The sequence below is a fragment of the Mirounga angustirostris genome, unplaced genomic scaffold (genome assembly GCF_029215605.1).
Source record: "Mirounga angustirostris isolate CCGP_5_RB_7025 unplaced genomic scaffold, mMirAng1.0.hap1 SCAF_4, whole genome shotgun sequence".
NCBI lineage: Eukaryota > Metazoa > Chordata > Mammalia > Carnivora > Phocidae > Mirounga > Mirounga angustirostris.
Genome location: NW_026991712.1, coordinates 165,299,664 through 165,321,221, shown reverse-complemented (window position 1 = coordinate 165,321,221; position 21,558 = coordinate 165,299,664). Strand labels below are relative to the sequence as shown.

The 21,558-nt window shown below is 46.1% G+C and overlaps 1 protein-coding gene and 2 non-coding genes across 9 annotated transcripts in view; all 3 read left to right on the top strand.

The window, feature by feature from the left end:
• AZIN2 (antizyme inhibitor 2) overlaps window positions 1-18,355 on the top strand; it is a 43,002-nt gene extending 24,647 nt beyond the window's left edge. For 6 of the 7 annotated variants that reach the window (XM_064589513.1, XM_064589517.1, XM_045898151.1 and 3 more), the window contains 2 exons: window positions 15,061-15,278; window positions 17,871-18,355. In XM_064589513.1, the coding sequence (XP_064445583.1) occupies window positions 15,061-15,278; window positions 17,871-18,009 (357 nt within the window). In that variant the 3' untranslated portion in view covers window positions 18,010-18,355. Of the gene's footprint in view, window positions 1-4,783; window positions 5,457-15,060; window positions 15,279-17,870 lie in introns of those variants that run through there. The other variant, XM_064589516.1, reaches the window with a different exon arrangement.
• On the top strand, window positions 2,519-2,623 carry LOC123860627 (U6 spliceosomal RNA). Its single transcript, XR_006794755.1, has one exon. It is a non-coding gene; the product is annotated as a U6 spliceosomal RNA (small nuclear RNA).
• Window positions 5,249-5,355, top strand: LOC123860597 (U6 spliceosomal RNA). The gene has a single exon (XR_006794727.1). It is a non-coding gene; the product is annotated as a U6 spliceosomal RNA (small nuclear RNA).
• Window positions 18,356-21,558: the final 3,203 nt, after the last annotated feature.

The window sequence follows — 21,558 nt, the reverse complement described above, 5'->3', positions numbered from 1 at the left end:
TACACTGTAGACACACTGATTTTTTTAAATACCCAAAGATCATATCTCTCCTCTGCTTAAAACTTTCGGTGGCTCCCTGTTACTCTCAGAATAGAATCCAGACTCCTCACCCTGGCTGGCAAGGCTCCTGCCCACATCTTTAGCTGCATCTGTCCCCACTGAGCCCCTCACTCACCTGCTCCAGTCCCAGTGGCCTTCTTTCTGCTCCTGGAACACCTAAGCTCCTTCAGCCCTATGGACCATTATATTCACCTGCCCGAAGGCTCTTCCCCTTGCTCCTGAGTTGATTTCCTTATTCTTTTCTGATATGTCTTAGGTCAGATGTCACCTCTTTGGGGAAACCTTTCCTGACTGCTCTCTCTCAAGGGGGCTTGCTTCTCCCCATCAGATAATAATGTCACCCTGTTGATTTTCTTCATAATGTGTCAGAATCTGTGATTATTCTTATTTGATTTTGTTTCCTTGCTTATCATCTGCCTTCCCCACTAGCACACAGGCTCTCTGGGGGCAGCCACTTTGTCTACTCATTACCTCTGCATTCCCAGCACCTGGCGCAGTGCCTGGTCCATAAGTAGGTGCTTGATAACTACTTGTTGAATGAATGATGAATGAATGGATCACCCACTATACTGTGAGCCCCTTGAAGGCAGAAGTGTTTCCCCAGTACAGGACCTGGCACATAGTAGGTGCTCTATGTTGGAATGGAATCAATCTTTCAAAATTATGGGAGCAACCTAAACTTTTAAAGGAACAAAGGAGGGAGAAGCTCTGCAGTCTTCTACCCTAATTTATCCATAATGTCACCCCTCTTTCGCCAGACACACCGAGTGGTGCATGGCTGCAAGCCTCATGCTCAGTGGTGGCAGCTGAAGCCACCATGTACTTACTGTAGCACATGCTGTATGAAGCACTTCACATGGCATTACTCATGTAATCTTTATAATAATCCTATACGGTGGATGCTATTATCAGACCCATTTTACAGATGAGAAAACTGAGGCATGGGGTGGTGAAGCAACTTGCTCAAAGTCGCATGCTAATGAAGGGTACAATTTTTAAACTGCAGCCTGGGAGCTGCTTGGGGGTGTGGTGCATGGCTTATTTGTCTTCAGTTATTTGGGTGTCACTGGAGAACAAGCTCTTAACTACTTTCCTATAAAATTATTGCCTCCAGATAAAATCTTCCCATCACTGGGCATTTGGATATTGCTAATGGAGAGAGGGGGGAGGGACGACGGGAGAGGGAGAGGGAAAGCAGACTCCCTGCTGAGCACGGAGCCTGATGCAGGACTCGATCCCTCGACCCTGAGATCATGACCTGTGCCCAAACCAAGAGTTGGACGCTTAACCAACTGAGTCACCCAGGCGCCCTGAACATCGCTAATTTTTGGTTCTGTTCATTCATGTATCCACGAGTATTACCTCCGCCTAGGATGTGCTTTGTGAGTCTCTTTGCATGGCTGGCTCAAGTTACCCACTGAAAGTGGGTTCCCTTTAAAAAACTCTTTTCGGGGCGCCTGGGTGGCTCAGTCGTTAAGTGTCTGCCTTCAGCTCCGGTCATGATCCCAGGGTGCTGGGATCGAGTCCCACATCGGGCTCCCTGCTCTGCGGGAAGCCTGCTTCTCCCTCTTCCACTCCCGCTGCTTCTGTTCCCTCTCTCTCTGTCAAATAGATAAAATCTTTAAAAAAAAAACCAAAAAAACCCCACCTCTTTTCTTATGATGAGTCCCTAGAATAGGATTACCAGGTAAAAAGATATGAGCACTTTTAGGTCTCTTTTTTTTTTTTTTTAAAGATTTTATTTATTTATTTGAGAGAGAGAGCACATGTGAGGGGGGAGGGTCAGAGGGAGAAGCAGGCTCCCTGCACAGCAGGGAGCCCGATGCGGGACTCGATGCCGGGACTCCAGGATCATGACCTGAGCCGAAGGCAGTCGCTTAACCGACTGAGCCACCCAGGCGCCCGAGCACCTTTAGGTCTCTTGATACATAATTGCCAGATTGTTTTCCTCAAAGCTTGGCCCGGTCTATACTGTAGCAGCTGTGCTCATTTCGTAGGAAGCTCACTAGCAGTGCACGCTGTGACTTTTTCTTGTTGGCTAATGTATCTGAAATGGTATATACCTCAGTATTTCTTTCATTTCTGTCTTCTTGACAAGGATAAAGCATTTTGTTTATTGTTTTATGTCCTTTGATGTCAATATCTTTTTATATTCTCCATTTACCTAATTTAGAGTTTTTTCTTACAAATGAAGATAAGCTTGCATAGGGATATGTGTGTGTATTTCATATAGTATTTGATACAAATAGTTTTTTTTGGTCAATCGGTTGGTCTTATTCTAGTTTTGTGATTCTTTGTTATTCTTTCATAGAAGTTTCAACATACTATCATGTGTCTTCACTAAGTGCTCTGCAATTAATAGTGAGGGAATTTGTCCCTCTTTACCTTTTGTGCTCTGCGAGTTATAGATTGCCTTTATTTTATACATATTTTTTCTGTTGTAGAAATAGAATGTGTAGTGCTTGCTTCAGCAGCACATATACTAAAATTGGAACGAAACAGAAGATTAGCATGGCCCCTGTGCAAGGATGATATGCAAATTTGTGAAGTGTCCTATAAATTAAAAAAGAGAGAGAGGGAATGTTAATTGGGGAAAATCTAGTACAAACAGCCATATAAAGTGATCCCTTAATCCCACCATACAGAGATGATTATTGTTAAAATTTACTTTGATTCCTTTTTTTTTAAGTGTCATAGTACACATTGTTTTTAACTTTTAAAATAACATATTGGGAGATGTGGTTTTCTTTAAATACGGATATTTAGGTGAACTTTTTAATATATAAACACTTTAAATGTTGATTGAGTGGTCTAAAATGACATATATTGGGGCGCCTGGGTGGCTCAGTCGTTAAGCGTCTGCCTTCGGCTCAGGTCATGATCCCAGGGTCCTGGGATCGAGCCCCGCATCAGGCTTCCTGCTCGGCGGGAGGCCTGCTTCTCCGTCTCCCACTCCCCCTGCTTGTGTTCCTGCTCTCACTATCTCTCTCTCTCTGTCAAATAAATAAATAAAATCTTAAAAAATAAATAAATAAAATGACATATATTTAGGGTTAGAGATACAATTTAGTAACTGTGTAATGGCACTTTATAAATGCAAGGTAGAGTTGGGTGTGGGGAGGGACCCAGATAGGGCAAGTACCTCAGGAGTTTTATAAGAATCTTGGGAACCAAATTTCAGAGTACAAGCTTCCATCACTCCACTCTGTCCAGAGCCTCTCTCTCTGTTGACAGGATTGGACTTTCTTACTTGCTAATGTATTTTATTCTAGTGATTTGTGGTTACAAAGTGTGACTCTGTTTTGAGTATACTGCAATAGCATTTGTCAAGGGTGGATCTGGTTAGTTCTTGTCTAATCTCTAATGCTTTTTTGTTTTATTATTGCTTTGCCATAATGTACACTGGTTTTATTTTTTTCATCTCTTGTCTTTATCCTGTCCTTTTGATATTTTTTTTTCTTTGTTTGGCATATTCCGTAGCGTTTTGGCAATAGCTTTGTGCTGTGTTTAGAAAACCAGTAGGGTGCCTTCTATTTCCAGCAATGTGGCAGTCTAGATACTCTGAACAGCCTCCCCACTGACAACAAAGAAAACTGTATCCTGCCTTACAAGAAAGCAGGGGATCCTTCAGAGGTCAAAATTAAGTGAAAGCAGGCATCTCCAATTAGAGTAAAAGCCAGCCTATTCTCCACCCACTAGCCAGAGGGATTCTTTTAAAATGTAAGTCAAATCATGTCTAGTTTTATTAAAACTGCCTAAAACCCTGTGCTGGCTCCCGTCTCACTCCAAATTAAAGCCAAAGTCCTCTGAGGGCTTCTAAGGCCCTTTGTGATCTGCCCCGTCTCCTCTCTTGATTCCCTCCCTCCCCACTCTCCCTCCTGCTCATCCCATCAGTCATGGCAGCCTCCCTGCAGTTCCTTGAGCTCCCCCAGGCACTGTCCTGCCTTTGCACCTTTGCACCAGCTTTTCCTTCTGCCTGGATCATCTTTCTTCCAGGTACCACCCAGGCTCACTCCTTGACCTCCTTTGCATCTTTGCCTGAAGGTCATCTTCTCAGTGAGGCCTATGCTTTATTTAATCCTGCCATCTGCCCCTCCCCCCTGCTCTGTTCTTTCTTTTATGCAGTGCCACTTATTATCTCCTAATTTACTATATAATTTACTTCTTTATTTTGTTGTTTGCCTCCCTCCTGCTGCACTGTAAACACTATGAAGACAAGGACTTTGTCTACTTGGTTCACTAGTGTGTTGCCAGCATGTAAAATCGTGACTATTCAAATATGTGGTAAATGAATTCATTAACCCAGAGAGAAAACCTAACTCTGAAACTGGCTTTCTCTCTGGGAGTGTATGCCGAACCTTTGTGGCATTGATCTTCAGCTTTGATAGCTGTATGCGTTCCTAGGGGCTCAGTCAGGATGGGGAGTCTGATACGATCCCTCGCATAAAGCTAGGAACCTCCCAAAAGGACATCATCATTAGTGTAAGGGGAAACCAGAAAAACACCTATCCCACAGAGGAGGACAGCAAACAAACCAACAAACAAACCAACAAACAAAAACCCCACAAAACCCATGTCTTTTAGATCTTGGTGGTGGTTGGAAGAGGGCATAAAATTGGGACTTTACAGCCATAAGCTAGCCTTTTCTCGGGTTTGTTGTCCAAATTCATATTAACTGTGTTGTCTGAAAAACCTCAAGGCTAGAATTTATTTTATCTTGCAGAAGCAAACACAACGTCTCTCTGGAGTGGAAATCTTCAGCCTAGACTTCTAAGAATTCTCACAAGTAAAGTGCCAAAGTACATGGGCTTGCAGTCAAAAATCACAAAACACAAAGAACCAGGTCACCATGAGGGCAAACCTGCAGAAGTAAGAAACAGCAGAACCAGACCTGCAATTATTTCATGTATTAGAATTATCAGATGTTAAAGATAAACCAGAATGTTTACAATGTTTAAAGAAATAAGAAATTGAAAATGTGACCAAGGGGTACCTGGGTAGCTTAGTTGGTTAAGCCTCCAACTCTTGATTTTGGTTCAGGTCATGATCTCAGGGTCATGAGATCAGGTCCACATTGAGCTCCACATCGGGCTCCATGCTGGACCTGGAGCCTGCTTAAAATTCTCTCTCCCTCTCCTTCTGCCCCTCCTCCCCAACCTGTGTGCTCTCGCTTAAAAAAAAAAAAAAGGTGCTCGCTTCGGCAGCACATATACTAAAATTGGAACGATACAGAGAAGATTAGCATGGCCCCTGCGCAAGGATGACACGCAAATTTGTGAAGCATTCCATATTTTTTTATGTTGAGTGAAATAAGTCAAACAGAGAAAGACATGTATCATATGGCCTCACTGATATGAGGAATTCTTGATCACAGGAAACAAACTGAGGGTTGCTGGAGTAGGGGGTGGGGTGGGAGGGATGGGCTGACTGGGTGATAGACACTGGGGAGGGTATGTGCTCTGGTAAGTGCTGTGAATTGTGCAAGACTGTTGAATCTCAGATCTGTACCTCTGAAACAAATAATGCAATATATGTTAAGAAAAAAAAAAGAAGAAGAAGAAGAAGAAGGTAGCAGGAGGGGAAGAATGAAGGGGGGGAAATTGGAGGGGTAGACGAACCATGAGAGACGATGGACTCTGAAAAACAAACTGAGGGTTCTAGAGGGGAGGGGGGTGGGAGGATGGGTTAGCCTGGTGATGGATATTGAGGAGGGCACATTCTGTATGGAGCACTGGGTGTTATGCACAAACAATGAATCATGGAACACTACATCTAAAACTAATGATGTAATGTACGGGGATTAACATAAGAATAAAAAAAAAGAAAGAAAGAAAATGTGGTCAAAGAGTAAACAAATGTAAAAATATGTTCTAGCAGATTTTTTTTGAAGTAGGCTCCGCGCCAAGCATGGAGCCCAACGCGGGGCTTGAACTTATGACCCTGAGATCAAGACCTGAGTTGAGAGCAAGTCAGCTGATTAACCAGCTGAACCACCCAGGCACCTCTCCAGCAGATTTTTAAAAGGATTAAATAGAGCTTCTAAAAATAAAAAAATATGAAAATTGAAAGAGTGCACAGAGTAAGCAAGCTCTTAGAGACAGTTGAAGAGAAAATTAGAGAGTGGGAAGATAGACCTAAAGAACTGATGCTAATGCAGCACAAAGACAGGGAGATAAAAAATAAGAAAGACACGGGAAATGGCAGACAGAATGAGCACACATCAGACACAACGTCTAATTAGAGTTTCAGGAAGAGATTGCATAAGGATACAGAAACCATACCAGTAATTTGAGCAGGCAAATTTTAATATAAAGAATTGGCAACTTTAAAGGTGGTTGATTACTAAAAGGGGCAAAAGCAGTTACTACTGCTGGTAATGGAGAGTGAACAAGGAAGTACCTTAGAGGAGAGCTCCTCCCTGCAAGGCTGAGGTTGAAACCTTTGAAGAAAGGCTGACTGTCACAGAGACGTGCAGCCTGCCAGTGGCAAAGTAACTTGTCAGAGGGTGCCCAGCACAACTAGATCATAGGAGCAGCCTGCTGCTGAGTGGAAGGGAAGCTTGCTGAAGGGTGTGGGCCAAGGCTGCACTGTGTGGACTGCTGAGGTGAAGGCTACCAGACCCTCATGCTGAGCCATAGAGGCCACACAGGAAACAGCACACTGAAAGAGGGAAAGTCTCTTCTTCCTGATATGTCTTTCTAGCAACTTCTGTTGACAAAGCCTAACATAGAGCTACCTGGCAAAGAAGGAATGTCTAGGGTTCAGCTCCAGTACCACAAAGCGAGACAAAGAAGGGTGGATTGGGACTGAGAGGCAAAAAGTTAATAACTGGCAGAGTCAATAGATGGGAGAGAGGAAGACCTATCTTCAGATTTAGGAAATCCAACAAATCCCACACTTAGACAACATACTAGTGAAACTGAACACCAAAGAAAAAGAGAAGATCTTAAAACTAGTGAGACTAATGAGACAGATAGAAGACTACCTGTAGAAGAATGACAGACTTAGAGCTTTTCTCCCATAACAATGGAAGGTAGGAGATACTGGAATAGCAGCTTTAATATATCAACCTAGAATTTTGTCTCCAGCAAAATGTTTTTCAAGAATGAGTATGAAATGTAGGCATTTTCAGACAAGCAAATACTGAGAGACAGAGCTTCCTTAACAGAAAATCTAAAGGATATATTTCAGGTATAAGGAAAATGATTCCAGAGGAATGGTCTGTGTTGCAAGAAGGAATGGTGACCAAAGATAGCTAAATATGTGGGTACATCCAAAGGATCACTGACTGTCACCACCACCACCACCACCAATAACATTTAATTCATGGGGTTAAAAACAATTTTCAGGGGCATCTGGGTGACTCATTCGGTGAAGCGTCTGCCTTCAGCTTAGGTCATAATCCTGGGGTCCTGGGATCGAGCCCCACATCAGGTTCCTTGCTCAGCAGGAAGCCTGCTTCTCCCTCTCCCTCTGCCTGCCACTTCCCCAGCTTGTGCTCCCTTTCTCTCTCTCTCTGTCAAATAAATAAATAAAATCTTAAAAAAAAGTTTTCAGTTATGATTAGGTTCAGCTGTGAGTAGCAGATCCCAAATACATGACTTGAACAAGATATCGAGGCTTATTTCACTCTTATGTAAATGTCTCAATACAGGCAATTCTGAGCTGGTATAGTGGTTTAAAGTCATGTGGAACCACATTGCTTCCAGTTGTACCTAGCACGATGAGTCAGCCTCATCGTGCTAGGTACAACACGAAGTGCCAGCCATTATAGGAAGGAAGGAAGAGGTGAAGCCCATGTGCAGTTGTCTTTTAAGGAAACTTCCTGAAAGTAGCCACATAATACTTATGTTCTTATCCCATAGCCATTGGGCTAAGATCTTAGTCCCATGGCCATAACTACCTGCAAGGAAAGTTAGCAAACATGGTCTTTATTCTAGGTGGTCATGTGCCTAGCAAAAATGGAGGGTTGGAATTGCTGGGGTAGGCAATTAGCAGCCTCTGCCACAAATAAGATCAACTAAAACACTGGACAGCAATAGAATATAAATTGGGAGGTAAAGGAACCAAGCTGGTGTTGTCAGTTTTTTAACTGAGAGGAAGATATTGATTAATTTTAGACTTTAAGTTAGGCATGCATGTTAAAATGTATATGTTTAGAGTAACCATAAGATAATAAATATAGATAACATAATGGATAATAAATTATATGTAATAGAAATATATATCTATATAAGTAGATAATATAATTGCCAACATTGAAGGTAATTAAAATGGTTTATTTTAGATACCAGCATGAAAAAATAGACAAAGAACATAGTTGAGAGCACAGGAAAAACCCATATATATCTAGAAACTTGATTTTCAACAGGGCTTGCAAAGCAGATCACTGGGGATTGTTTAATATATGATCCTGGGACACCTTATTGTCCACATGCAAAAAATGAAGTTGAATCCCTATCTCAATGCACATGTGAATATAAATCCCAGACATCCATATAGGAGAATATCTGTTTGACCTTAAAACAGGGAAGAACAGTAAAGAATCTCTTACAAACCAAAAAAGGAAAAGACTGATGTGTGTCTACATTAAAATGAAGAGCCTCTGTTCATCTGTTAGCAAAAGGAAAGAGGCAATCACACCCTGGGAGAAAATATGGAAACACATTACAACTGGATAAGGGATCAGTACACAGAGTTTATGAAGGATTCTTTTTTTTTTTTAGTATTTTATTTATTTGAGAGAGAGAGAGCGCACACTGAAGGAGAGTGAGAGGGAGAAGCAGACTCCCCGCTGAGCAGAGAGCCTGATGTGGGACTCGATCCTAGGACCCCGAGATCATGACCCGATATGAAGGATTCTTAAACAACAATCTTAAGAAAATAAGAAGAAAAGCAGTAAAAAATAGAAAGCAATAGAAATATAGACCTAAGACTTTAATAGGCAGTTCACAGGAGAGGAAATCCAAATAGAAAATGAAAAAGTTGGGGTGCCTGGGTGGCTGAGTCGTTAAGCATCTACCTTTGGCTCAGGTCATGCATGATCCCAGGGTCCTGGGATTGAGCCCTGCATCGGGCTCCCTGCTCAGCGGGAAGCCTGCTTCTCCCTCTCCCGCTCCCCCTACTTGTGTTCCCTCTCTTGCTGTCTCTCCCTCTCTCTGTCAAATAAATAAATAAAATCTTAAAAAAAAAAAAAGAAAATGAAAAAGTGCTCAACCTCGTTGGTAATCGAGGAAACATAAATTTAAATGAAAAGGAGACACCATTTTCTACTGACTAGATTAGAAAAAAATTAAAGGCATGACAATATCAAGAGTTGGTGAGGGTATAGAGTAGTTGGATCTCTTAGACACTGGCAGGTAGGAGTTGCTATTTCTATTTTGGGAAACAAGTTGGCATTACTCATAAAGTTAGACATGTGTATACCCTACCTTCCAGCAAGTTCTTAGATATATATTGAAAAGAAACTCTTGGCATGTATATCTGAGGATATATATAAGAATGTTCACAGGAGCTATTTTTAGAATATAAAACATTGGAAACACATTAACATTTGTTGGCAGGGTAATAAATAAATTACGGTGTGTTCCATATAATGAATTCGATGCAGCATATTGTGAATTATGGCCACATATATCAGTTGGATCAATCTTGGGAATGTGGGTTTCAACAACAAAAAAAGCAAGTTGCAGAGATTATGTATTCTATAATTTCATTTTGCACAAATTTCAAAAGTGTACTAAATATTGTGCCAAACAGAGCAGGAGAATAATGAAAACAAAATTCAGGATAATAGGTACCTCTGGAGGGGTTAGGGAAGCAGCATGTCATTGGGGTAGACCACACGGGAGTTTCAAAGATCTTGGGAATTTTATATTTATTTAGCCAGTGGTGGGTACACAGATATTCATTTTATTGTTATTCTTTATATCTTACATGTGGTACAAATATTTTTGTAGGAATTATTTAACAAAAATTGAGTCTGTCATTATTGCTTATTAGTATTCTTTGATAGGCTCACATTTATTCTTTTTTTTTTTTTAAGATTTTATTTATTTATTTGACAGAGAGAGACACAGCGAGAGAGGGAACACAAGCAGGGGGAGTGGGAGAGGGAGAAGCAGGCTTCCCGCTGAGCAGGGAGCCCGATGTGGGGCTCGATCCCAGGACCCTGGGATCATGACCTGAGCCTAAGGCAGACACTCAACGACTGAGCCACCCAGGCGCCCCTCACATTTATTCTTTTATCACGCCACTTCTAACATTCAGAAAAATATCTTGAGAATTTTAATTAGTAATAGCCTACTTAATCTATTTATTAAATTGGGGAGAATTCTCCTTTTTGCTTTATTAAGTTTTCCAGCTAGGAGAGGTAGAGCTCTTGTATTTTATTTCTCTCATTAAGGTTTTCTTATTTTCTTTGAATAAGTTATTGTGGCTCAAGTACATCCAAGAATTTAATAACATAATGCTTTCATTACTATCGTGAGTGGAAACATTTCCCTGTGTTTCTGAGCTGAGACAATGGCTTGCATGTTGAGACTCACTGATTTCCCCCCAAAACTACCCCTTCCCTTTGGATTTTTCAGGTAGGCAAACATGTCATCTGCAATGTATATTTTTTTCATTTTCTATATATTATACCTTTTTGTTTCTTCCCCCCCTCCCCCCAATAGCTATTGACCACATTTCTCATGATATATAAAATAGGAATGGTGACAGAAAGCTTCAGACTTGGTAGTCAGAAGACATGGGTTAGAGTCCTGACTTTACCATATAGTAGCTGATGAGTAACTTTAGGCAAGTTAACTTAATCTCTTGGACCGTTTCTCCCGTTTCTTCATCTGGAAAATGAAGGGCTGAACTTAATTACTAAGGTTAGTTCTGGTTCTGAAATGAGGCCATTCTAACGTATTTCCATTAAGTTAGAGTTGCCTCTTTATTTTAAATAGTCTCTCTGCATTGCAGGGTTTGACTTTGTTTTGTCTGTAGTTTTAATCAGGAATAGATGCTATAGGCTATTGAATGCCATATTGACATGTACTGGGAAAATTAGATTTGAATTGTAGATTTATATTTTCCGTATTATGATGAAGCCAGGGGTCACCTTGCTCATATTGTTCCTGTCTTCCAAAGGGGTAAATTGTCCATATTGTTCCATATAGAGGTAAATCACTGAAGGTGAATCTTTGGCTACGAGTGCAGATTTGGTTAGTTACGGTTTCATTTCAGATTTTCCTGTATGTTCACAAGTTAAATTCTGTCCATATGTTTTTGTTCTTTTTTCTTTCCTTTTTATGTGCTGCCCTGGTTCACTCCATTTTTTTCTTTTTAAAATATTTTTGTGCTCTTTATGTAGAATAGGGATTATTGACTTATTCTTTAAAAGTTGGGGAATTATTTAAGGACTCCATCAGGGCCAGAAGATATTTTAAATGTTTGACCTTGTTTCTTGTGTGGATCCACTCACTTATTGGGCCTGTTTGAGGAGGGCAGCCAGTTGGTGCAGCTAGGAGGCCCCTTGTCTGGGACCACTCGGGAGTTCTGCTACTAACTCCCTCCAGAACCTAGAGCTGGTCACTTCCGTTCTCTGACTTTTCTCATCTGTAAAATGGGATCTGCAGCTGCCTCCCAGATGTGGTGTGAGGCAATGGTGGGCATGCTCTGTAAACTCCCTGCCCTCTCTCAGGGAGAGGGCCTGGTAGCAGATTGGGCAGCTTGTATTTTTACAGAGGCTTGTCCATTTCCACTCAGTTTTCACACTCATTAAAAAGAGCTAAGACTTAATAAGCCTGTTGCCACATGCTTTTGGAATATTTATTTTGCAGATTTTTTTTTGTTTACTTTTTTTTTTTTAAGATTTTATTTATTTATTTGAGACAGAGAGAATGAGAGAGAGCACATGAGAGAGGGGAGGGTCAGAGGGAGAAGCAGGCTCCCTGCCGAGCAGGGAGCCCAATGCGGGACTCGATCCAGGGACTCCAGGATCATGACCTGAGCCGAAGGCAGTCGCTTAACCAACTGAGCCACCCAGGCGCCCTTTGTTTACTTTTTTCTTAAAGAAGGGGGGGCTTTATTTTTTTTAAGATTGATTGATCAGAGAGAGAGAGAACCCAAGCAGGGGAAGCTGCAGGCAGAGGGAGAAGCAGGCTCCCCGCTGAGCAAGGAGCCCAATGTGGGGCTCCATCCCAGGACCCTGGGACCATGACCTGAGCGGAAGGCAGACGCTTAACTGACTGAGTCACTCAGGCATCCCGGGGTGGGGTGGGGGCTTTAAATAGCAAAAGGGTAGCTTTGCATTATTTCCTGAGAAGTTAAAATTTTTTTCCACTGATTTTTATTTATGCCACTAATAAGAAGAGAACTCTTATTATAATGCAAGGGTGTCTTTTCTTTCTACTTTATTGTGGAAAAACTTTGGAACCTCGTTTCTCAGGATCCTCATGGATTCATTTATATAGCATTTCCCCCCAAAAGCTTTAAAAGTTAGCTTAATGCTTTTTAAGAAGTGGAGCTAAGGGAAATAATTCAGAGCAACTGAGAGTAATTTTATTTATTAACAGAAAGCTCATAAACAAGAACATTAAGTTATATGAACAAGGATATATTTGTCTCCCTTTTCCAGAATATATACTTCCCAGCTCCTAGATTGAAGCCTGGTACATAGTAGGTGCTCAATAAGTATTTGTTGACTCAGTTAATGAATATGGATAGCTTTAATATTTTACTTTAATATGTGCATGTTTTTCTTTATTGAGACTAATGGCTTATTAGCTTTTTATCATATACATGAATATTATTTCTGCTTCTGCAATCTGTGGCTTTTCTTTCTCAATTTTACTCATCCCTGCTGCTGGCTATGGTGTTATAACTTTCTTTTTCCCCTGTTGGTCTTCTCCATTACCTCCTTCTAGACTCTTTAGATGGCTTCTATTAATCTCTTCTTCCTTTCTTCCTCCCTCCCTCTCTTTTTTTTCTTTCTTTCCTTTCTTTCTTCTGGTTCTTTCTCTATCACTCATGTATTTCCTATTCATTCATTCATTCACTTAAAAGATATTATTCAAAAAAGCACCTACTCTATGCCAGACTGTTAGGCATGGGGGAGACAGGGGGGAACAAGATGGTCATGATCTCTGGGGTCATGGAATTTAGAGTCTGACAGGGAAGACAGGCCTGAGCAGGTACATTTCACAAATACTTAATTATAAATTATGACAAATGAAGGCTAAGCCTGTTGGGGGGAGCATGGAGTTTTTTTGTGTGTGTTTTTTTTAAAGATTTTATTTATTTATTTGACAGAGAGAGACACAGTGAGAGAGGGAATACAAGCAGGGGGAATGGGAGAGGGAGAAGCAGGCTTCCCGCGGAGCAGGGAGCCCGATGCGGGGCTCGATCCCAGGACCCTGGGATCATGACCTGAGCCGAAGGCAGACGCTTAACGACTGAGCCACCCAGGTGCCCCAGCATGGAGCTTTAGGAAAGGTTTTCATGAAGCTGTTGTAGCTGAGATCTAAAGGGAAATTAGGAGTTGGTGGGGTTGGGGCCTCAGGGAAGAGCAGGGGGGGCTGGGGTTGGGGGAAGGGAAGCGAGGTTTCCCTGGGAGCCCAGAGCAATGGGAGTGACTGGAACACAGTAGCACAGCGGGGATGGACAAGGGGACTAAAGGGCACAGTCAGGGTTCCTTCATATCCATCTTTCAGTCAGGACTCCTCCTCTAGGACCTGCCTGGCAGAATCCCACACTGTGACAAATTGCACTGGTTGTCAGCAGATGGTCTGTGTTACAGATTCCTTTTCTGCATTTTTAAGTCATTTAAGAAAAAAATTTTAATTTTATGTAATTGGTAGTTGTGTCTTTGGGCAAGTCACATAACCCTCAGAACCTCAGTTTTCCTGAAATGGGAAGAATTTTGTCTACCCCATGGGTTCCTCTGTGACCTCTGCCGGGTCACCCTGTGATTATCTGTTGGAGGCCCATCTTTCTCCCCAGACTGAGAGCCGAGGTGGGGAGGGTCTAACTCACCTGTGTACTTCTGGCTCCTATGATGGGGCCTGGCATGGAATGAGAGGGCATCTGGGAGGCCTTCACAGAAGAGGAAGCCCCAGGGCTGGGCCCAGAGGCCAAGATGGATTTGAGGGAGGGGAAGGGCTGGAGAGGTGTGGACAGACCCAGGGTCTGGAAAGTGGCAGATAGGCCAGTGAAGACCAAAGCAGAGAGGTAGTAACAATAACAACAATAATGATAGCGCTATCTTACTGGGCCCTTGCCATGTGCCAGACGCTGGCCTAAATGCCCTGCATACACTCATTTATCCTTTCAGTGACCCTACGAGGTAGATACTATAGTTATTCCCATTTTACAAACGAGCAAATGGAGGTTCAGAGGGATTAAGTACCTTGCCCAAGGTCACATATCTACTAAGTGTTGGAGACTGGACTGAAGACCAGGCATTGTGGCTTCGGAATGTACAAGGCAATGAATGCAGAGAAGCAGGAGGGGCTTAGATGCCAGGCGAGAAGGCCCCTCCCGTCTTTATTGTACTGGTTATGGGAGCCATGGAAAGCTTTTTTTTTTTTTTTTTTAAAGATTTTATTTATTTGAGAGAGAGAGAATGAGAGACAGAGAGCATGAGAGGGAGGAGGGTCAGAGAGAGAAGCAGACTCCCTGCCGAGCAGGGAGCCCGATGCGGGACTCGATCCCGGGACTCCAGGATCATGACCTGAGCCGAAGGCAGTCGCTTAACCAACTGAGCCACCCAGGCGCCCGCCATGGAAAGCTTTTGAGGGAGGGAGTGCTAAGCCTGGACTGAAGACCAGGCATTGTGGCTTCAGAATGTACAAGGCAATGAATGCAGAGAAGCAGGAGGGGCTGAGATGCCAGGCGAGAAGGCCCCTCCCGTCTTTATTGTACTGGTTATGGGAGCCATGGAAAGCTTTTGAGGGAGGGAGTGCTAAGGGTGTGCCCAGGAAAGCTGAATGTGACTGTGCCTCTCTCCTGCAGAGATCATCCGCGGAGCAGCAGTCCCTGTACAGCAGCAGCCTGTGGGGCCCTATGGCCGATGGCCGTGACCGCGTGGCCGAGGGCCTGTGGCTGCCGCAGCTACACGTAGGGGACTGGCTGGTCTTTGAGAACATGGGCGCCTACACCGTGGGCATGGCTTCCCCCCTCGGGGGGACCCAGACCTGCCGAGTCACCTATGCCATGTCCCGGGTGGCCTGGTAAGGGGGCCCTGCTGAGAAGGGAGTGGGGGAGGAGAAGGGAGCAGGCGGGGAACAAGAGACATCTGAGATTTGAGACTGGTTTCCGTGTAACCCAGTTTGACAAGGAGCTCTTGGCTATCGATTCCAAGTGAGGCCTGCGCTTGGCACCTGGCCGTGGCCGTGAATGAGACGGAGCTTCCCTTGAGAAGCTCAGCACCCTGTGAGAGACAGAGGAGCAGACAGTCACTCCTGATAATACGGGGGGGGGGGGGGAGGGGGGGCGGGCTGTGGAACCTGAGAGCCCAGACTGACCTCCCAGAGGAAGGAAGATGGTAGATGAGTAGGACTCCCAGCAAGAGGCAGCCCGGGGTTCCGGGCAGAAAGAACAGGGAGTGAGCATGCTGTCTTCAAGAAACTACCTGAGGTTGGTTGTGGCTAGAGAGGGAGCAGGGCTGGAGCTGGGAAGGGCCTTGAAGGCCAAGTGAAGGGCTCTGAGCAGTGGGAAGCATGGACTGATTTGAAGCAGGGGAGTGACATGGTCTGGTTTGGATTTTAGAAAGACCACTCTGGCTACTGGGGACAATAAGGGAGGACAAGGGCAGACGTGGATTGAGCTCTGTGGCCTGGGAAAGACTTGCCTGCTGGCTGAGCCTCCTTAGGAAATGCACACAACACTCGCCCCACTTGCCTCACCGGGCCAGTGCTGGGATCCAGTTAGGCAAGAGGGGCACGAGACAGACAGAAGTCACTTTTGTTGAGCCCTCCTGTCTGGCCTTCTGTCAGGCATCTCCTCTCACCTGCACAGAATCGTGCTATCACAAAGAGAGAGGTTTGGTCAGTGGAGATGAGCCCCTCTGGGGGCTGGGAGGCGCCCTGCAGGGGCAGCAGCAGTTGATGGGACTTCTGTGCCGGGTCTCAGGAGTGAGTGCAGCCTGTGTTCTGGGGGACATGCTGGGTGCTTGAGCACCCCGCTCCCCAACAATGCTACCAACCCCCAGCCTGATGGGGCTCAGTCTCAAAGTCGCATTTCATTCATCACAGACCTTTACTGTGTCTATTCCCCGCGGGGGCACAGGATTGGGCTGATGCAGCCACTGTGACATCAGGGGTGTTGTGACAAGGCCTGAACCAAACTTAAAAAGCCAACCACACAGGCCTCCTTATACCATCCCCGCTCCATCATAAGCAAACACTGGCACAGGAGGTGCGGGGAGTCCGTTTATTCATTGCTAGAAACAAAACATTTTGATGTATTAAAATGGCTGTGCCAGAAATTCCCCATATCAAAGGCATCCCACCCAAACACCCTGCTTTAGAGCCTGGCTCTGGGCCGGGTCCCAGGGGGACAAGGGAACCCGAGATGGCGTAGTGACCTGCACACACAGACTCTGGCACAGAGAGCAGAAAGGTCACTGGGGAGCGAGGGACAGCGGGGTGCGGAGGGGTCGTCAGGGCTAGGAGATGTTAGCCAGCCGCAGGAAGGCTGACGGGGGTGGTCGAGGCTGAGGGAGGTGGGGGTTTGAGTCCCGTTCATTAACTGCAAATAGTTGCATCGGGCTGGAGTGGCCTGTGCAGAAGACTGGATGAAGAAGGACCCTGGAGGCCCAGGTTGGACTTGATCTCAAAGGCAGTGGGAAGTCTGTCATTGATGCTTTTTTAAGAAATTGGACCAACCCATTTTGAGAGAGAAGGAGAGAGACAGAGGGTGTAGGGTGCCTGGCCTTGGGAGCTTCCCGCCAGAAAGAACAGCCTGACCACTGACTTGCTGTTGAAGAGTACATGTCAGCAAGGAGGGAGGCCTTCCTGCAGGTGGGAGCCTGGGCTGGGCAGGGCCTGAGAGCAGACGGAAGCTGCTGGCTGCTCAAGCGCAGGAATTCGCCTCCTGGAAAAATGAACCTGGGCCAGAATTGTCTAGAGGAGGCAGGAGCAGAGCAGGGACACTGTGTAGCCCTGGCTAGAGATGGTGGTGGCCCTGGGAATGGAGAGAGGAATAAGGAAGTTCAGGAGCTGGGCTCGGCAGGGATGGACTGGGCACAGGAACAAGATTCCAGACTTGTGGCTGAGCAGCTGGTCAGACGGTGGGGCCATTTATCAACCTGGGTAGGTAGGTTTGTAGGAGTTTTGAGGGGAACAGGAGAGGATTTTTTAAAAGTCCTAAGCCTGGGATATAAAGAATGTGGGCTTTGGACTGAGAGAGTTGTGTTGAATCCTAGTTCTGCCACCTTCTGGGGATGTGACCTTATGCAGGTCACTTCTCTCTCGGCCTCAATTTCCTCATTGGTAAAATGGGGATAGTAATGCCCTTACATGGTTTGGGGGAGGACACAATTAGTGCTGTAAGTAAGGTGCCTGGCACAATGTGTGGCCTGTAGTAAGTACTCAATAAATGTGGGTTCTTTTTCCCTTGTAGAGGTGGGCCACAGGGGAGAAGAGAGCGGTGGGGGAAGAGGTCAGCAGACCCGCCCCTGCTCCTGCCCTAGGCTGTGCTCTGGGGCCAGGTGGGAACCATATATACAGAGCGGGCTGGCTCTTCTGGTGCAGGGGCCTTCAGGAGCCCCTGGCCTGTGGGCTCCATGCTAGCTGCCTCCAGTGCCCCTCTCTCACCCGCAGGGAAGCGCTTCGAGGGCAGCTGCTGCCTGCAGAACAGGAGGAGGACACTGAGGGCATGTGCAAGCCTCTGTCCTGTGGCTGGGAGATCACAGACACCTTGTGCGTGGGCCCTGTCTTCACCCCGGCGAGCATCATGTGAGCGGACCCCGTTTCCCCCTGGAGAACTCCAGCGGGGCCGCAGAGATGCCTCTGGGAGACGTGGGGAAGGCAGCAAGCAGGGGCACCCTTCGGCCAGGACTCCGGTGCTCACTCTGCTGCCCCCCATGCTCCACCTGTAGTGTTTCTGCCCTCTAAATAGGACCAGTCTTACACTCGCTGTAGTTCAAGTATGCAACATAAATCCTGTCCCTTCCAGCTGTGTCTGCCTCCTCTGCAGCGCAAGGGGCCTGGTCAGCCAGGTGTGGGGGTGTTCTTGGGGTCCCCTGGGTCTCCTTCCTACCTTTGTAAATATGAAGCAAATAAATATTTAGGTTTTTTTTTTAATACTCCAGTGGAATCTAGCAGTTCAATTCACAAAGCAGCCTGGGCTAGGCCAGGGCCGAGACTTTCCCACCCCACACTGATGACCCCATGCCCTCTGCTTCAGTCCTGACCCAGCTGCAGCGTGGACATCTCCCACCGGCACCCGGCTTCTCTGACTCATCTCTGTCCTCTGCACAGGCCGCTATGCCTGGTGTCATGAGGAAGAGTGAGCTGTTAGGGGTTGAGGCAGGGGTCAGAGTTGCCATCCTTCAGCCCTGGAGCTGCAGCTCCCGACTGGTGGGGGGCCTCTATGTGAACCCAACACCCCGCCTAAGGCCTGGCCCAACGTGAGGGCGACTGAGTACCTGACACAGCTTTGGAAATTCATACCAAAGATAAAGAGCAAAGAGATGGGTGTCAGAGACGTTCTGAAGAGACCCTGTACCCTTACTGTCCTTGCAGGTCTGCAAGGCAGTAAAAGTAATGCAGAGATGGGTGATTGGGTTCGCTTATTCAGGCAGTAACTGCCAAAGCAGGGCTGGCCACAGAGCACCACCACGTCCAGTGCCAAGGGCCCTGACACTGATGTCCCCTCAACTGGAAGTTCATTGTCACTGCTATGGTCCCAGGCGATGCACTGGAGGCGGGGGGGTGAGCTGCTTAGCAAAGGAGATCAGATGTTAGAGTTGCCCCAGCTGCTACAGGGGACCTGAAAGATTTTTTTCTTCTGCAATTAAAAAAAATTGAAATATAAAATTCACATACCTTAAAACCTACCCTTTCCAAGTACAGAATTCAGTTTTTTTTTTTTTTTTAAGATTTTATTTATTTGAGAGAGAGAGAATGAGAGACAGAGAGCATGAGAGAAAGGAGGGTCAGAGGGAGAAGCAGACTCCTTGCTGAGCAGGGAGCCTGATGTGGGACTTGATCCCGGGACTCCAGGATCATGACCTGAGCTGAAGGCATTCGCTTAACCAACTGAGCCACCCAGGCGCCCCCAGAATTCAGTGGTTTTTAGTATATTCACAGATTCTGCACAACCATCACTACTGTCCAATCTCAGAACATGTTCATTACCTCGAAGAGGAACCCTGTGTCCATTAGCATTCACGCCTCATTTCCCCCTTCCTCCAGCCCCTGGCAGTCACTAATCTACTGCCCATCCCTGTGGCCTGGGCTGTTCTGGACATATCATTATGAATGTTTTTATACCTTCACTTGAGCTTCTCTCTGGGAAGCCTGGTACATGGGGTTTTTTCCCCACACTGCCAAGCAGTCCTCTGACAAGCTGGGTGTCCCGCAATTCAACTCGATTCTGACACTATCTACCCAGAGATAGCTTCAGATCCCACAGGTTAAGGACTCGGTCCTACAAGACCACCCCACTCCCCCCACTTCAGACACCCATCTCCAAATCCAGGTCGTGACCTGTGTTTGGACCAACCGGCTATAGATTGGAGCTTCCAATAACCCCCTTCCTTGGGTTCAATTAATATGCTAGACTGGCTCACGGAACTCAGGGCAACACTTTACTATGTTACTGGTTTATTATGAAAGGAAATAGCCAGAGAAGGAGCTGCACGGGGCAAGCTCTGGAGAAAGGGTGCAGAGCTCCTGCACCCCCTAGGCATCACTCTCCTAGCACTCCCATGTGTTCACCGGCCTGGAAGCTCCCCGAACCCTGTCCTGTGGGCTTTTATGGAGGCTTCATTACCTAGGCAGGACTGATTAAATCACTGGCATCAGTGACTGAACTTAATCTCCAGCCTCCTCCCCTCCCCAGGGCTTGAGGGTAGGAAATAACAAAAGACACCTTTGTCGCTCTTGTCACTTAGGAAATTTTAGGATCTCTGTGCCAGGAATGGGGATGAAAACAAAACACGTCTGTTATTGTAAGTCACAATATCATACCTGGTAGCCAGTTTCAGCGTCTCAGCCAATCCTGGGTCCTGCATGTGGCTCTGAGGTCACCTCATGAGGCAACGTGTTCTGAGTGAACTGGGCGCTTGTCAAAAGCAGAGATGCCTTTTCCAGGCTGGACCTAGTTTGTGGTACTTCGACAATAAACAGGCTGAAAGGTCAGGGCCCCAAGAGACTCGGTGACCAAGCAGAGAGGGTCACTGTACTGCCTGCTGGTTCTCTACCCACCACCAGGTTTTTCATCTTCCCGTGCCAGGCTCTGCCCTCGTGCGTGAAGCTGTTTCTGAGACTTCTTCCGTTTTGATGCCCGAGCAGATCTGGACCCGCTCATGCTCCTCCTTTGGAGGAGAGGGAAGGAGGGCAAACACAGGTTCTGCTGGAACTAGCCATCTGCTTCCAAAGGCAGCAGATGCACTGCTAAGACCGCTGGCTGCAGGGAGATCCAGGCATAGCCCATCGCCTAGGCCCCATCCGAGGCTGCTTCAGGCAGATTCGCTGGGGAGACGCTTCTGTGGCTTTTAAAGCGCCAGCGGCTGGCACGGAGTTTGAACGGATTTCTCACTGGAGCCTTTCAAATGTTTCATGTTCCATTTGCTGCAAGAGTGTGAAATTTATACTTTTCTGAGAAAGATATACACAGAGGTTGCTGTGATTTGCTTGAGAATAATAAACAGTCATTTCAGTTGTTTTCGTCTGTCATTTCCATCTTTTTGTGAAGAGAAGAGTAGTAAACAGGTGGAGGATGTGAAGGCCCTCAGGCCTCTCCAGGGGAATCTGACCTGGGTCTCCAGGAGCTCGGGCTGCACAGGCATTTGCCTCCTTTGAGTGCCTCCCTAAGCAGGCCACAGGCAGTGAACTTGCATGCCATGCTGGCTGCCCCAGAGGTCACTTTCCTGTTGGCCTCTGCTAGACCCATCCTGCCCTGGGACCTCACCTAAGGGACACCCTCCTCTCAACAACTCCCTACAACCCATCTGTGCCTCCCGAGGCTTCTCCTGTGGGCTCACTCGCTCGCTCACTCATTCTGGGAGGCTCACGGACCTGCTCCCGCCACTCCCAGACCAAGCTGCCACCCCTCTCACTCAGGGACTGGCCCCCTCCTGCCCCTCCACTGTCCACTCTGCTCAGCACTGGAGCCAGTTGCCGCCGCGATTCCCATTTCATCGAGAATAACCTTTAAAATCCTCATTCAGCTACTTCTCTGGCTCCCTCTCTTCCTCCCTTACTCCTCCGCAGACACACTGGCCCCTCCATTCCTCAAACACTCGATACATCGCACCCATGCTGGGCCTGCACTTGCTGTCCC